The sequence below is a fragment of the Rhinolophus sinicus genome, chromosome 14 (genome assembly GCF_057876585.1).
Source record: "Rhinolophus sinicus isolate RSI-liver-muscle chromosome 14, RSI-T2T, whole genome shotgun sequence".
Lineage (NCBI taxonomy): Eukaryota > Metazoa > Chordata > Mammalia > Chiroptera > Rhinolophidae > Rhinolophus > Rhinolophus sinicus.
Window position 1 is genome coordinate 146678989 of NC_142514.1, and position 16065 is coordinate 146695053.

Here is a 16065-nt window from a genome sequence, read left to right on the forward strand (position 1 = left end):
AGCAAAAAGTATGGGTGCCCCCTGGGACTTGCAGTTGGAATCTAAAGTGGGGGCAGCCTTGTGGGACAGAGCCCTTAACTGTGGGATCTGTGCTAACTCTGGAGTTAGTGTCAAAATTGAATGGAACTATTAGACACCCAGTCGGTGTTGGAGCATTGGTGAGGAGAGATGACAGGCATTCGGTGTGAGTGGTGTCTGAAAGCAGATTACATACTAGTCCAAACTGTGACGTGCTGCAAGTGTAAAATAAACCCTGGATTTTGAGGACTCAGTATGAACAAAAAATATAACATATTTCATTAATAACTTTGTGTATTGATTACATGTTTAAATAATAATTTTGACATATTGGGTTAAATAATGTGTATTATAAAAAATAAAATGAAACGTCATTAAAAGTCAACTCTTTTTTTAAAAAAAACTTTTATTTATTTTAAGTGTGTTTTTCCAGGACCCATCAGCTCCAAGTCAAGTAGTTGTTTCAGCCCAGTTGTGGAGGGTGCAGCTCACAGTGGCCCATGTGGGGATCTAACTGGCAACCTTGTTGTTAAGAGCACCGCACTCTAACCAACTGAGCTAACCAGCCGCCCAACGTTTTTTTTTCTTTTAAAAAAAGGCACATAAGTGTTTAGGATTATATGAATGCTACTCTAAGCCCCATCTTTTCATTAATACTGCTCTATTCTTTGTTTTATTCCTAGTTCCAGTCGCCATTGCTGAGGGCATTTCCTGGTTATCAGCTTGTTTCAGAAATTCTTTATGGGGTAATGGGGTTACTTAACAACTGGTAAAAGAACTGATGAAATACCTAGAAACGACAATTTCCATTGAGAAGCAAACCTACCATGTCATAACAGTTAAACTCTAGCTCTGGAGTGGGGACTGAGGGGTGGGGAGGTTTGGGAGGGGAGGAAAAGGGGCTGGGGGATGGAACTGGCAGTAATGTGCTACCCCGGGTCTGCACCTTTCCAGAGCTCAGACACAGAAAGGCTTTGTCACAGGAGCCACAGGTGAGGAGGGCCCCCTGGACGGCCCTTGTGGCGTGCCAGGCCCTCATCCTTCTCCCTGGAAACTCGGTGCCCCTCTCGCTGTCGCAGCCCAGACCTGGGGAATGAAGGGCATGTAGACAATGACCCTGAACACAGCTTGTGCTCAGCTCTGTGTCCCAGTTGTTTCTCTCCTGACTGAAGGTCAGGGGTACAGCACAGAGAGAAGTGCAGGTCGCAGGGCCCGCCATGAAGAAGAGGGGCCCGAGGGCCTTTACCTGGATCACAGGAAGCCTCAGCCTGAGGAAATCGGAAGGCTCGAGGGGGATGTCACTGCCTCACCTTGAGTCTGTCTCTGTGGCTCTTTGGGCCCCTGTACCTGGCTCAGAAAGGGCTCTTGGATAGCAAAAGACTTAAGGCGGTCAGCCGTGAGAAGGGAACATGCATTCCGTTGGCTACATGTTAAGATGTGGCCAAGGTCTCCAAGGTAAACTGCAAGGGCTTAACTAGAAGAAGTGTTGTTCAGAGACGAAATTACTGTTCCTTCATTTGTGCTGTTTAATAAGTTCCAGAAGCAGAAAAATCTCCTACAAAATTAGAGTTCAATTTCTCCTGCCTCAAGTTTTCACAAAATGCCACATGCCATGGGAGTTGACACTGTGACCCAGAAATGGCAACAGACTTAATTTTCCACAGTTCGTGAGGGGCACAGGGTGGAGCGGTGGCCTCAGGTCTGTCATCTAAACAGCAGCAGTGTGTCCAGACCCTGGACGTTCATGCCAGCATGTCCAATGTCTGGTTATGTCCTCAGCAAAGGGCAGTGTGACACTAATAAAACCAGGGCATGGAATGGGTTGTGCTGTGTTTTACCCTGGAACCTTTAGTCCCATGTATGAATCTCAGTGTTGTCACCTGAGGGCCGTGCACTGAAGAATGAACTGTATTTCACAGCAAACGAAGGAAGCTTTTTCTTAAGAAATAAATTTAATTTGAGGTGGTTAGTGAATGTAAGGCATGTAATGCCTTCATGAAAGTTAAAAGAATCCAGTTACAAAAGAAGCACTGTGTAGTTTCAAATAGCTGAAGGTACAATGGGCTCCATATTTTACATAGTACAAAAAATTATTTCATATACAAAGAAAAAATACAAATAATGTGCAAAAACCATTTTCACAGGTGGCAATTTATAAAATGAAAATGATAGAAAATCCTTCATTCTTATTATTCTCCCAATTTCTTATATATTAACAGTTCTATTTCCTAGTGTGTAGATAATTTTAAACTTGAATATCTGATTTATTTTTAACCTACAAAGTCAAAGTGGTTATGTTTTTAGAAAGGGAACGATTTCGCTACTGAAATATTATGACTGAATCAGTTTAGTTAATTTTATATTAAATTATAAGCAGACTATCTGAAAAACAAGGATACAGAAATCATATATACACATTTTTGAAATATTAGTTTGGTATTTAACATATTAACATTCCAAAACAAATGCAATGACCTAGCGACCTCTGACTCCAGTTGGCCGCAGTGCCTGGATCAGAGATGCTGCTTCTGTTCCTCATGAACAAACAGCATTCCGCAGATCTGAAGCTGATCAAACACATGGTTACCAAAAGTAAAGAAAATCTAAAACCAGTTCTTACTGTTCATGTGCAGAAGTGTTGTTTGGGTTTCTGATCAAGCCGCAGTGTGCTGCGGTCCACACCAGCCCTCGTCACAGGCGTGTGGTCATGAACAGCTGGCTCTGTCTTTCCAACGTCCTCATCAGGAGGTCAGTGCATGGGTTTGTTCTGTGGGTTAGTGCATTCAGCGTTCTGCATGTTATTCTGCGTGAGAAGCTGGCAGGGAGCAGAAGAATACACAGGAACACAGGGCCCTGGACCCTCAGAGAAGCCAGGGTTTTGGAAGCACTACTTCCCTGCGTTGGCCTGGTCAGTTTTGCATCATTCCCTGGACAATCTTCCCATCAGGATAATCCTGTGTGCCTCTCTTTCCTGCCACTGAGCACCAATGTGAACCCCAATGGCATGGCAAGAAGAACCTTCTGGCAGCACCAGAGAACTGAGCATCTCCAAGGTCGGGCCCTAGAGCAGGAGCCTCTGACAGGAAACCTTCTCTATGCAGAATGTAACAATCTTGGAGGGTTTTGAGTTTTGCTTGTTAGAAAGCACTCCAAGGAAACTATGACCTTGGAGAGCAAAAAGGATCCAACTTTCGTGAAGAAGGACCCAAGTGGGCGGTAGCCATTTTGCCTACGGGATGGATGACAGTTGGCTCAGGAAGCATTCTTCTGATCCCTAACCACTAAGACCCTGTTAGAACAACTAGTGCAAGACTCGGGGAGTGCCTGGGGCTCTTGATCAGACCTGTGTGGCACATCCACTCAGGCTAAGTAAACACAGCAACTGCTGAAAGGGAACTGGGTAAGACTGGGCAGGAGAAGCTCAGGCGCTGGGTTGCTTCAGCAGAACCCAACAGGAAGCTGTCAGCTCCTCAATGGCTCATGCACTTTTTTCCTATTTGGCGGCATGAGTCTTTCCTCCCTCTTCTGGTTGGGTGGATCATGGGCATCAGGCATCAGAGATACAGCTCTGGATTCTGTCTATCCACTGCTGGGCACTCTGTCCGTCCTGGGCACAGAAGTTATACACACGTTTGCTGGTCTTGAGCTGCAAAGCCAAATGAAGAGAAGCAGAGATGAAAGGCAGGGCTGATCTATGGCTTCGGACAAGTGTGTGAGTCAATCCCTGCCATCTTCTCTTTCTGTACTACCCCAGCACATCGGAATTTCCTCTCCCCTGCACTACCGTACCGTCATTGCCGTCCTAGTCACGTTGCGTTTCCAGTCCCCAAAGTGATAGGGGACGATTACCATCCCCATGGCAGATTAAACCTGCCAAAGGGTTCTGGCAGAACAAGGAGACACACCAGGGGAATCTTACTCTGCATCTCCCTGGGGCCTTCCTACTAAGGAGGCGGCTCAGGAATGGCGGGACCTCTGGCCTTTGCCATGCACTGGACCAATACAGCGAAGGCACCAAACAAATTCCCTGTGCTCCTTGGGGAAGTCTTAGACGCATCCACACCACGGTGAAGTTGGCTTTTGTGTCCCCTTCCCATCCCTGTCTCTAGTCTTCACTTGGGGCCACGCTGGACACCCAGAGTCAGGGAAGCAGCCTCCTGGCCTGAGCAGGGCCCTGGAGTATGACCTCTGCCCTTTATGAAGCCCGGCTTGGCTCTGGGGACTGGATAAGTCCCTTATCACATCACCCAAAACAGGCTCCAAGGCCCACCTAAGGGCTGCTGAAGATGTTAGAGTCATCATGTGTGATTAAGGACAGCTTTTTTGTGGGTGGTCAAGCATGCAGACCACTGAAATGAAGGAAGTAGCATCTGTTTTTGACAGTAGGTGGTGAGAGGAATAACTAATAATATTAAACAAGGAGTTCATTTGTTTTTGTATGTGTTTGGATACTTTTTGCAGGACTGCTTTGTGTAAAGCAACGTGCAGCCTGCTGAGACGTATGGACAGCTGGGACAGGTCAGGTTGGAGATCAGAGTGCCAAGTTCAAGTTCTGTTGTAATTCCCAAAGCCAGGGGTCTGTGACCCATCTACAATCACCACCGATTGCTCCATAATTCTCGGAGGTAGATAGATGACAGGACCATGTGTAGACGGAGCCAGGAAAAGATGACTTACATCGAAGAAGGCCTTGTCGCTTGTGTGCTTTGGGGCCCCCATGCTGGGGCCAGCAGGGACAACCATCTCTACTTCTGCCAGGTCAATGTGGCCTTTACAGCTTGTGTCCTCGCCTGAGTCATAGTATCGCAGCTGGAACCAAAAGGATACAGATGGGATGTAAGAGACACACAAAGGGAAACCCACACGGCTTTGCAAACTGTGTCTGAACACTTTCGTCTGTATCTTGCTAAACTATGCCTGGAAGAATAGACAAGAAATTAAAAACACTGTTGTCTCTGGGAAAAAAAATACTAGGTGACTATAAGAAAGGAGGAAAAAAGACATATTTTTTGAAATTTGAACAAATACTAAATAATAAAATTAAATGTCAACTAACAACTATAAAAATATATATAACATAAAAAAGGGGTTAATGTTTAGACTATATATAGATTTTTTAGAAATTGATAAGAAAAAGATAAACTAGTTAAAAAAAATGGTCAAAGGATCTCAGTAGGTAAGTCACAGAAGAAACACAAATGACCTGTAAACATCTGAAAAGATGGGCAACCTCACTGTTCAGAGAACAGTAAATGAAACCAATGAGATTTCAATTTGTATTTAGATTAAGAAATATTAAAAATGGCTGATAATACCTAGGTTGAATGCAAAGCCCTAGGTGCTCTCAAACACTAATGTGAGTAGGAATATAATTTGTTAGAAATTTTTGGAGAACAATTTGGCAATATCAACTAAAATTTAAAATATTTATGTCTATTGATACACCTTTCCCTATGGAAACACTCGCACACGCATACATGCATGCAAGAAAAAAAAAAAAACATGTATAAAGAGATTTCCTCAGCACTGTTTTTTTTTCCAGTTAAAAATTGAAAAGATGTATCTGCCTTTCAATGGGGTGTTGTTTAATTACATGGTAGTGCACCAATAATATGGAACACTATACAGCTTTTCAAAAATGATAAAGACCTATATAAACTTGTAGGAAAGTATGTTCAAGATACATAAAAAAAGTAAGTTGCCAAATAGCATGTAGATATAAAATGATTTTTGAAAAAACAGAATAAATAGCATAATATTTGATTGAGTGGTTACTACGTACCAGGACTGTTCTGACTATTTTGTATATAACTCATTTTAACCTTCCCAGCAACTCAAACTATACATACATATGTTTACATGTATATATGCATAAAAATTGTTTAGAGAAATATATACCAAATTGTTAACAGTAGTTATCCCTGGGAGTTGGGGGCAAAGGGGACTTTTCCATCTTTATGAGATGTTTGAATTTGATATAACAAACATGTATTACTTTTGGAATAAGAAAAAAAAATGAGAAAAATATTTTTAAAAATGAAAGAGATTGCTGGTAAAATAGCCTTATTGGTTCCCAGTCTGATTTCACTCTCTAACTTACATAGCAAAAATGTGTCTGGTGCCTTCCTCACTGTGGTTCTGGCCTCAGACTTTTATTTTTTGCTCCCTTCAGGGATGGTATAAGTAGGGTTAAATGGAAAAACTGTATATCTTTCGTGCTAAAGAAATCCAAAAGGTTGGTAAGAACGCAAACATCATTTGATGTAATTGTAAATTACAGAAAAATGACGACATTGTCCTATGTTATATTTAGTGGTTTAATGGAACTTTTTACACAGTGTAGACTGTGATTTCAGAGACATTGTTATTTTAAGGTACAGCCCCATACACAGTGCTTCCACTGCATATTTGAAAATAAATTCCCTACATTTTTCCAAAAAGACTCTGCATAACTGTTATGAAACCCTTTGATCAGAGGAGTGGTGATCCCCATATAAAGTCTTCACCTGGAAGGAGCATTCTAGATGCATGTCCAACCAGAACATTGTAGAGGGGTAACAGTTCATATCTTTCTCAACAGACTCCATTTGGGACATGAATGCATTGAGAACCAAAATGTGTACCCCTCTGCCTCAAGGATGACTTGTCAGTTCCAAGGTAGAGTGAGGCCAGCAGTCAGAACACGGGAGGCTACGCAACTCTCACTAGTGAAGGGTGCAGAGGGGCTGGAGGTTTCGGTAGGGGCCCCTCCCCCGAGATCACTGGAGCAAAGGTTATGACACTGAGGATGGGAGGGCCACTGCAGCAATGGCTAAGAACCCAACAATAGGCAAAAGACTTCCCGACACTGGGATTCCAGGTTTGGGTGGGTACACCCCCTTCTGCCTGCTTTGGGAGCCTCTGTTGCTGCCATCTTTGAGGGATAATGATGCCTTCTTCAGTACACGGTATAATGATGGGCACAGGGATGGTGTTCAATCACATCAAATAAATTAGTGCCCTAGGTTCTGAATGGATGCGTCACGTTGCAAGGCCAAAGGTAATTTGTACTCTGGGCCGTGCTCACAGGTGCAGGTTCTACGTGCATGTAGCATACCACACGCTGCAAACCTTAGGTCCTCTCCTGGCTTGGAACTTCCCTCAGAAGGCTACTTCCCTTGCTCAGGGACATGCTGGGTCCTGGGAGGAGCCCCCACACAGCATATGAGAGGCCTCTGGAAAGCAGTATGTACGGGATCTATCTGCTGAGTCACACAGCAGCTGGGCCCTGAGCCTCGCCGAGACAGAAGTGATTTCTGTAGGCTTTCACAGAACTACCTGATGTTTTGTTATATCCAAAACGAACCAACGGGGCTTCCAACCTTTCAGCAGAGCTCCTCTTTTGTAAAGTGTTCCTTCAAAGGACCTAAAAGAAATGACAACAGGGCAGTTAATTTTGATTTTTCACTTAAAAATTTTTGTAAAGGGATGTCTGTTGTTTTTGTTTGTCAAATCTCTATTTCCCTCAAATGTTCCAAAACAAGGCCAATCAGAGTTCTCCCTAGAATATTTCTGCTAGACCTTTGGGGAAAGACTGCTTCGTTCTGCTGGAATGACCAAATTGCTGGGCCTGGCGCTCTGAGTAGCCATCTTTTGTGCCATGCTGGGCCTTGGCAATCCAGGGGGAAAGCAGAGCTGGCAAACGGACAGAAGGCTGAAGCCTGTGTGAGCAACTGGCACAGGCCTGGCCTCCCAGTTTATGTGAATAAATGCTTTTTGCCTGAGCTAGCATGAGTTAAAGAGTTCTGATGCCTGCAACTGAGAAAGTGCTGGCTGACACACATTCCCTCAAAAGATCTGGCAGATGTGAGATAAAAGCAATCAGGACTCAACCACAAATAGCTACAACCTCTTGGCATTATTCTAGTTGTAATTTTGATTTTTCCTCTTCAAAGAACCCTCTAACACCTTTAAAATAGAAACAGAGAAAGAAACAAAGCAAATCCATTTTAAGTCTTCAGAAGACTGTACCGCACAGGCCGGGCTCATTACAGGGCCTGTGGTGCAGCCTAGGAGGGTGGGTGGGGAGAGTCTTTGCAGCCCACCCAGCAGGGCTCAGCACATCAACCTGTTTTCATCATTCTTGGACGTGTACTGGCTGTACAGCGTGGCTGCTCTCCGGTCCACTCCATTGGATGGGGCGGGGCTGGCACCCTGCTCCTGCCCCGGGCTGCTGTCCGGGAGGTGCAGCAGGGACCTCTTCTGATAGGAAGGGAGGTTGGTAGACACAATTCCTGGGGAGCCTGAAGGGGGTCTCTGGGGCTGGAAAAGACAGAACAGGAGTTAGGAGAGCTTTTCAAAGACTAAGCAACTCATCCGGTAATTTTCTTCCTAAAAACTTATCTCCAGCAAAACCTGGACCAATAAGCAAACTATATGTATAAAGCTGTTTATCCTGGAGTTGTATATAATAGCAAAACATTGGAAACAGCCTAAATGTCTATCACTAGGGGATTGGTTAAAAATCAAAAACTTCCCCCAGCATTTTTATACAATGGAATTCTAGACAGCCATTAAAAATGATGCTGATTTATATATAGTGACAAATGGAAGGACATGTATGCCACATATTAAGTAAAAAAGAAAGCAGGTTTTAAAATAGTATGTATAGAAATTCCTTTTATATGTGTGTTTCGAATGATAAAGCAAGTTTGAAAGCATAGTGGTTTATTTCCAGGTTATAAATTGTGGGTGATTTTTATCTTCTATTTCATAACCTTCTGTGTTACTTAAAAGAATACATATATCTCACTTTTATAATCAGAAACAAACCCAAGAAACTATTTTATTTTTCTGAGGAAAAAGCAGTAAGACATCACCCACCTGTGGCCTGTCTGATGACAGCTCCTCAAGTGCCATTTGAAGGCAGGAGACATAGCCCAGGGGACCCCTCCATGCCACTCTGAGGCTCTCTTCTGTCCATTCTCTTCTGATATCTGACCCTGCTGACCTCTCCTTTCTCCCCGAAGTGCTCTTCAGAACACTGCCCTTCAGAACACTGCCCTAACTTCCTTTCTGTTGCACTTGGAGCCAGTCTGACACAGGTTTGACTCGTGGCTCTACCAAGTACCAGCTGTGTGAGCTCTGTGCCTGCCCCTCTGGTATGAGATGGGACACCACTCCCTCACCGGGGGTTACACAGGATGCTAAAGTGTATATGACGCACATGTGACATGGCTGATAAAAGTTTCTCAAGTCAAAAATAGAAAACGGTATGAGAAGCAGAAAACAGTATTTAGTTTTAAAATATTTTTATATGTTTCTTAATTCAGAAAGAGAAAAGGGGGTATGAACACTAGACAATAGCATATTTTGCCATTTTAAAAGACTTTATTTTTCTCTGATTATTTCTCTGGAGCAAACATGGTCTTGGTGTTCCCCTCCTCCCTCATGTGGTAGAAGATCAGCTGAAACCACGAGGCCCCGAGATAGAAAAGAACCCAGTAATTTCCCCTGGACACAGGACCCTGAAACCTAAGTATTATGTCACTGTGGGAAAGTGAGCCACTCAGGAAGCATTCAGTCATTTGGAACTTTCTGCCCTGGAACCCCGGGGCATGACCCTCCTCTCTACCCTTCCCTTTGGCTATAAACCCACCTGGGTGACCTGTGGCAGTGGACCCCACCTGACCTAGCGCCCTCAAAAAGCTCAGAAGTAGTTCCTCAAATGACTTTGCCAACTCACACGGTCTGCTCTGGGCTCTTCTTTAAGGTCCACGGTTACCCTTTCCCACAGCTGCTGCCACTTCTCAGGGGTTTGGTTCAGCTTATGCTCCAATCTTTCAATTTCCTGCAAAGTAATTAAAAGGGGTTTTCTGACAGTTAAGTAATTCATAGAAACCAGGATGTGTCCTAAAACCACATCTCCTCTGTACTGGGCCCAGACGAACAGTACGGCCAGAGGGCAGCTAGACATTGGTAAACACAGGGCCCCCGCAGAGGTTTCCTAAGCCAGGAAGAGTGGCGGGAGCTCTAGCTGGTGTGATGCACTGTGGCAAAGACCATTTATTAGGATCTGTAACCAGGACTTTTTGTACAGAATGGCTTAAATAGAGAGAAGAAATATGTAACCCCAACACCTTCACCCCTGGCCATCCCATAGGAAATCTGATGGCCACAGCAAAACGTCAAGCATTCGGCCAGTGTCCAAACCCTAACAGCTGAGGTAGAAGAGAAGTCTGTCCTTCACAGAGGAACCCCTCAACTGTGATGATTCAAACCAGATGTGGAAAGAATGAATCCAGAAATGCCCAAGGAACAGAGTTTCCTTCAGGCAGGGAAGCTGGTGAGTGTTTTTACTGTGGTGCACTCCTCCTGGTCAGGAAACCAGACGGGGACTCTTCAGGAACTGTGACCCCTGTCAGGCTCCAACTCTTTCCTCAGGGCTGCTGCTCTCATCAGGGTGGCTACTGCCAGGATGGTTTCACTGCAGAATATTCCTTGTAGAAGATGGCTGGCAGTACTCCTATCAGGCCATCAGCAACTCACACTTCTGACCAGAGGAAGTGAAGCACCCACAAAAGCCATAACTTAGGCCTGACACACGCTGCTTGGGCAGCTCTCACAGCTGAGAGGCTGCAAACTGCTCCATTGTTTGACTGCTTCCTCACAATGCTGGAAAACTCATTTTTTATTGAAACCCTTTTCCAGTAGCTGAGCCTGGTTCTCCGTTGAAGTTGGGGAACAAATCTGGTTTCCTGCTACTCCTGAGATGCCACCTATAAAACTAGACCCGAGTGAGGAGAGTCATGTCTCGAAGCCTGTGAACCCATCTTAAATGAGCCTGGTTCCCGAGCCCTCACGCACCTCCAGGGCCCACGCTGCCCGAGGTGTGTCTGCACACTGTTCACTTACACTGAAGAGGCTGGTGAGCGCATCGGGCTGACAACAGCTGACATCGTCATAGCACGGCCACACTGTTCTCCTGTGGCTCTGGGGCCCAGTGTCTCCGGCCAGTTCAGAGTCCTCAGAGGGGAGCTGCTTGGGGGTCAGCATCATCCAGTCATACGAAGGCCCTGTGGAAAGGGTCTCCTCTACGTAGTAATCCCACTTCTTGAGGCTGGAGACATTTACATTGGGCTTCAGGGCCTGTTTAAAGAAAATTCTGAAATATAGTTTCATCCTAACCCCAAGTTGACTTGCAGGTCGGTCCCTAACATTTGCAGGGCCTGGGGCAAGAGTATGAATGGAGGTTCAAGCACTACATTTTGTCTAAATATTTAAATGTATAAAAATAAATGATTAAATAAAATATGTTCTATCTTCCTACCTCGACAAATGTAACTTCTTAATGACCTGGAAGGCCAAGCTCAAATTGAGAATTCTTGGATTCCTTGGAATTCTTACCACGAAGTGTGTGGAACTAAGGAAGCCGGCCCCAGCTCCCAGTCGCTGGCCTAAGCCCCTGCTCCTCCCACCTCAGCTCTGTCCTATATTCTGAGGGTCTTTCAGGAATGTGTGTGTACGCCCCAGCCCACGCAGCTCAACTCTGTCAATAGCTACTTCTTAGCAGCCCTTTGAGCACTGGCTTGCGAGACAGACTTGGAGAAGTGGGCTGGTGAGTAACTTGAATTTGGGTAAGGAGTCTTGAGGTACCACAGCATGGTTTAGATGAAGGAGGGGCACCTAAGCACGTACCCTTTGTTTCTCGCACCCCTCAGCTCATGAGGAAGGAGCAGCTGGAAAAAGGCCAGAGTGGGGTGCTAACGCGTGGGGCCTGAACGCGTGGGGCGCGAGGCAGGGGCCGTCTTGCCCTGAGTAAAGTGCTCCTGCTTATCGAGCCAGTCTGTTCCACCTCAGAGCCTATTTTCATATAGATGTGTGTGGTAGAGCGGGATTGCCCCTGAGAAGTCATCCTTCTTGGGCGGGGTTCCAAGCATCCCTGTTTCCCACCAAGGTTGTTCGTGGCTTTGGTACACATGGACTTAGAGAAATCTTTTCTAAAGGATTTCAGATTTTTTAGCTTAGACGACCTGTTGAGGTTTTAAGCTTTACGTGTTCTCTCTTCCTAGGGAAAGTTGCCTTGCTTTGACTTTCTTGAAGTTATTCCTTCTAGGTTTTGGGGCCAGATCCTAATTTTGTGGTCAAGAATTTGGTGAACAGTCTCCATTCCATCACAGTCCAAACCAAATAGTGTACCAAATTTTTGAATAGCTTTTGGTATTAAATCTAGTCAAATGTTTATAAAAAGCCTATTATGTACCCTAAAAGTAAGGAAAACTTTAACACAAAATATTCAGAAAACGAAACAAATGCTTTCTTACTGTACCTCTATTTCCACTGGTGAATATAAATAATTAAAGAAAATGGGACTCCTCTTGTGCATTCTGTCAATACATTCCCAGATACAAATTCCTTTTTTGGCATGTTTATCTCCTTTATCATCAAATAAAGTTCCTGTAAATCCAAAAAAAATTTAACAGAAGTCAAATAAATCAACAGTTTGCCTAAAAGTATGATCAATGTAGCTGATGAAAAGTGGAATATTTCTCATAGCTCTAGAAACAGTAACGTACGTGCAGAAACCTTAGAAAATAACTGCAAAGCTAAAGATAGGAATGAATATCCCAGTTATACGGAAACAAATCCAAATGGAAGGAAAACATCTGATAAGGTTTCCCCAAGCATTTAGCAGTATATTGTGACTTTCTTCCAATCTACATTTTACATCTATATCGAGATTCCCAGAGGTCCGTACCAGGAGACATTCTACACATTTTTCAAGAGAAGATGGGAGGACTTAGAGTTGATTTGATGAAACTCAGTTAAAAACATAATTTTATGTTTCTTTTTTTAAGTTGTTGGCTGTTTATTATGAAGCCATTTAAAGTGTTTTCCTGTTTAGTAGTTTATATATACTGCAAATCATGGTCATGGAGACTTGGGATGACAGAAGGGTGTGGTCTGTATCCTTGGGTGACTTAAAAACAAAAGCCGAATTTGGGGGCGAAGGGGGCCCTTCAGGGATTTTCTGACACTATTTTTGTACCTTTCAAACAGTCAATCTGTTACTTATATAAGCCCACTTTGTTTTTAATAGAGAAGAAGATGTGTTAGGGTGAGGCAGGAGGTATTTCTTTAAAAGGCCAGACAGGGTGCCTCTCTCAGCAGTGCTGTCTTGCTTTGAATGAAAAGACTCAGTCAAAAATCAACAAGCATTTGACCAGTTTATCAGAAAAGAATGTCTTAAGCCCAAGGCTGCACAAAGTCCTGTATAAGACTAATGCTTTCTTCTCTACCTTTTAACTGCAGAGTCCAGTGCAGTAGTTCTCAACCTTGGCCACACGTTAGAAAAACCAAGAGCTCTAAAAAAATCTCAATGCCTAGGTCCCACCTCAGACCAAATAAGTCAGAATCTCAGAGGATGCGCCCCAGATATTAGTTATTTTAAAAGTTCTCCAAGTGACTTGAATGTCCAACATATAACCAGCTCTATTTAATGCCTTCCCAACACAAGGGTACTTAAGAAATGAAGGTTTCTGATTATGATGTGTGGAAAGACAATTCCGAGTCAGCAAAGGTCTGGAAGTATAACAGGATGAGAAATGGTCTCACCAGTGCTGGCTCCCTTACCAAAAGTATGAAATACCATACTGGACAATTTTTATTAAAATGCATGCATTTAATTTTTTATTAAAATGCATGCATCCTGATTTCTTATTTTAAACTGAGAACATCAGGAAATATATCAGCTACTAGAAGAATATGAACATTCAGGTACAAATAATATTCTGAAAAGAGATTTAAAAAAATTTGCTTGTCTTCTTAACAAAAATAGTCATGTGTATTCCCCCTTCTCCTCTCCCTATAACAGAAGGAAGAATGTAAAATCCCCTTGGGGAATGTTTTCACAGGGGCTGACTTTCAGTATCTAGTCTCTACAATTATTTCTGCTTTTAAACTTTATAATAATGATATCTAAAATTTATTGAGTGCTTACTATGTGCTAGCAATTGTGCTAAGAAATTTACAAATATTTCCTAATGTGATCATCATGGCTCATAGGGGTGGGTGCTTTATTGTCCCCATTCTAAACATGAGGAAACTGAGGTAACTAACTTGTCCAAAGTACTCAGCTGGTAACTAGGAGTGCTGGCATTTAACCCCAGTCTGTTTGCTCTGAGCCCATGGCCTTAAATGCTATTCAAACTGCCTCTAAGGGCAGGTACCTATTCCTACCTGGGGTACCTGGGGTACAAAAACTGAGCCAAACATTTCTCCTCAAACAGTGACACCACTTTGAGATATTAAAATAGTAAGCAGATTTAATTTTCAAAGGTGCTACAGGGATGACATCTTGGAGTGCCTAAGAGTTAACAAAACACATAATTTTCGACTTGGGGAACACATTCATACCCACTCTACTTTTGTAGTTCAGGGTAAAACACTTGAGGGTAGTTATATTATTAGAGTTTTTAATTAAAAACACACAAAACTAACAAAAAAGATGGAACAAGAGCATACAAACACGTACCGTGCTCTAATCTTTCATAGTCTGAATCCAGGAGAAATGTTTTAAAGCGATTAGATACATAGTGGAAAGCCAAGAACTTTAAGTAATAGAGATTGAATTCAAACTCAGTTGGATACTGGTTGTGAACCTGAAACACACAAGGCAAAGAAGAGTAAGAATCAAACAAAATAAAAAGTGGATGCTATGCCACTGAATGCAGGAGACTATTTGGTCACGCAATCAATCGAATCCCTACCATGAGTGGAGGTGGGAAGGGAACCAGCCTTTGTGAGCACCTAGTATGTGCCAGATGCCAAACTATGGGTTGTTATAAACATAATCTCATTTAATCTCCATAACAACATTGCAAGATAGGCATTATTTTTTTTCACTTTATTGATATAACTGACATATAACAGTGTGTAAGTTTAAGGTGTACAATGTGATGATTTGATACATATACCTAATGTGAAATGATTACCACAACAGGGTTAGTTAGTACCTCCATCACCTCACATAATTACTTTTTTGGGGGGAGGGTGAGAACATTTAATATCCTCTTAACAACTTTCAAGTATATATAATACAGTATGGTTAACTATAGTCACCATGCTGTACATTGGACTCCTAGAATTTATTCCTCTTATAACTGTAAGTTTTTACCCCTTGACCAACATCTCATTCCCCTCACCCCTTAGATCCTGGAAACTGCCATTCTACCCTGTTTCTATGACTTTGGTTTTTTTTTAGATTCCACGTACAAGTAAAATCATATAGTATTCGTTTTCCTATGACTTATTTCACTTAGCATTACGCCCTCAAGTTATCACAAATGGAAGAATTTAATTTTTTTCCTCACAGCTAAATAATATTCCATTCTTTACATATATAACATTTTCTTTATCCATTCATCCCACAGATGGACACTTAGGTTGTTTCCATATCTTGCCTAGTGTGACTAGTGCTGCAGTGAACATGGGAGTACAGATATCTCTTTGAGATAGTGATTTCATTCCCTTCAATATATACCCAGAAGTCGTACTGCTGAATCATATGGTAGTTCTGTTTTTAATTTTTGGAGCAACTTCCATACTGTTTTCCATCGTGGTTGCACCAATTTACATTCCCACTAACAGGACACAAGGGTTCCCTTTTCTCCACACCCTCACCAACACTTCTTACCTCTTGTCATTATGATAATAGCCCCCCTAACAGGTGTGGGGTGACAACTCATCATGGTTTTGATTTGCATTTCCCTGATCAATAGTGATGTTGAGCACCTTTTCATGTACCTGTGGCCATTTGTATGTCTTTGAAAAAATGTCTATTCAGATCCTCTGAAGATAGATATTATCCCCACTTTACAAATGAGGAAGCTACTAATGAGGATGAGCAAGATTAAGCAGTTTACCCAACATCACTTGGCAGTAACTAGTGAGCCCGATTCGAACCCTGGCTGGTTAGGCTCCAAGGTCTGTGGTTCATTCACTGCCTTATACTGTGTTAGGCACTTGACAGATATAAATTAACATAAGTTACGGTTCTCACTTTGCAGG

The 16065-nt window shown here is 43.0% G+C and overlaps 1 protein-coding gene across 2 annotated transcripts in view; it reads right to left on the reverse strand.

Annotated features, from left to right (window-relative positions):
• Positions 1-1951: 1951 nt before the first annotated feature.
• Positions 1952-16065, reverse strand: part of SBF2 (SET binding factor 2) — a 391687-nt gene continuing 377573 nt past the window's right edge. For both annotated transcript variants that reach the window (XM_019728981.3, XM_019728975.3), the window contains 8 exons: positions 14531-14657; positions 12326-12453; positions 10912-11145; positions 9743-9847; positions 8126-8319; positions 7336-7423; positions 4696-4827; positions 1952-3664 (listed from right to left, as the gene is read on the reverse strand). In XM_019728981.3, coding sequence (XP_019584540.3) covers positions 3566-3664; positions 4696-4827; positions 7336-7423; positions 8126-8319; positions 9743-9847; positions 10912-11145; positions 12326-12453; positions 14531-14657 — 1107 coding nt within the window. In that variant the 3' untranslated portion in view covers positions 1952-3565. The remainder of the gene's footprint in view (positions 3665-4695; positions 4828-7335; positions 7424-8125; positions 8320-9742; positions 9848-10911; positions 11146-12325; positions 12454-14530; positions 14658-16065) is intronic.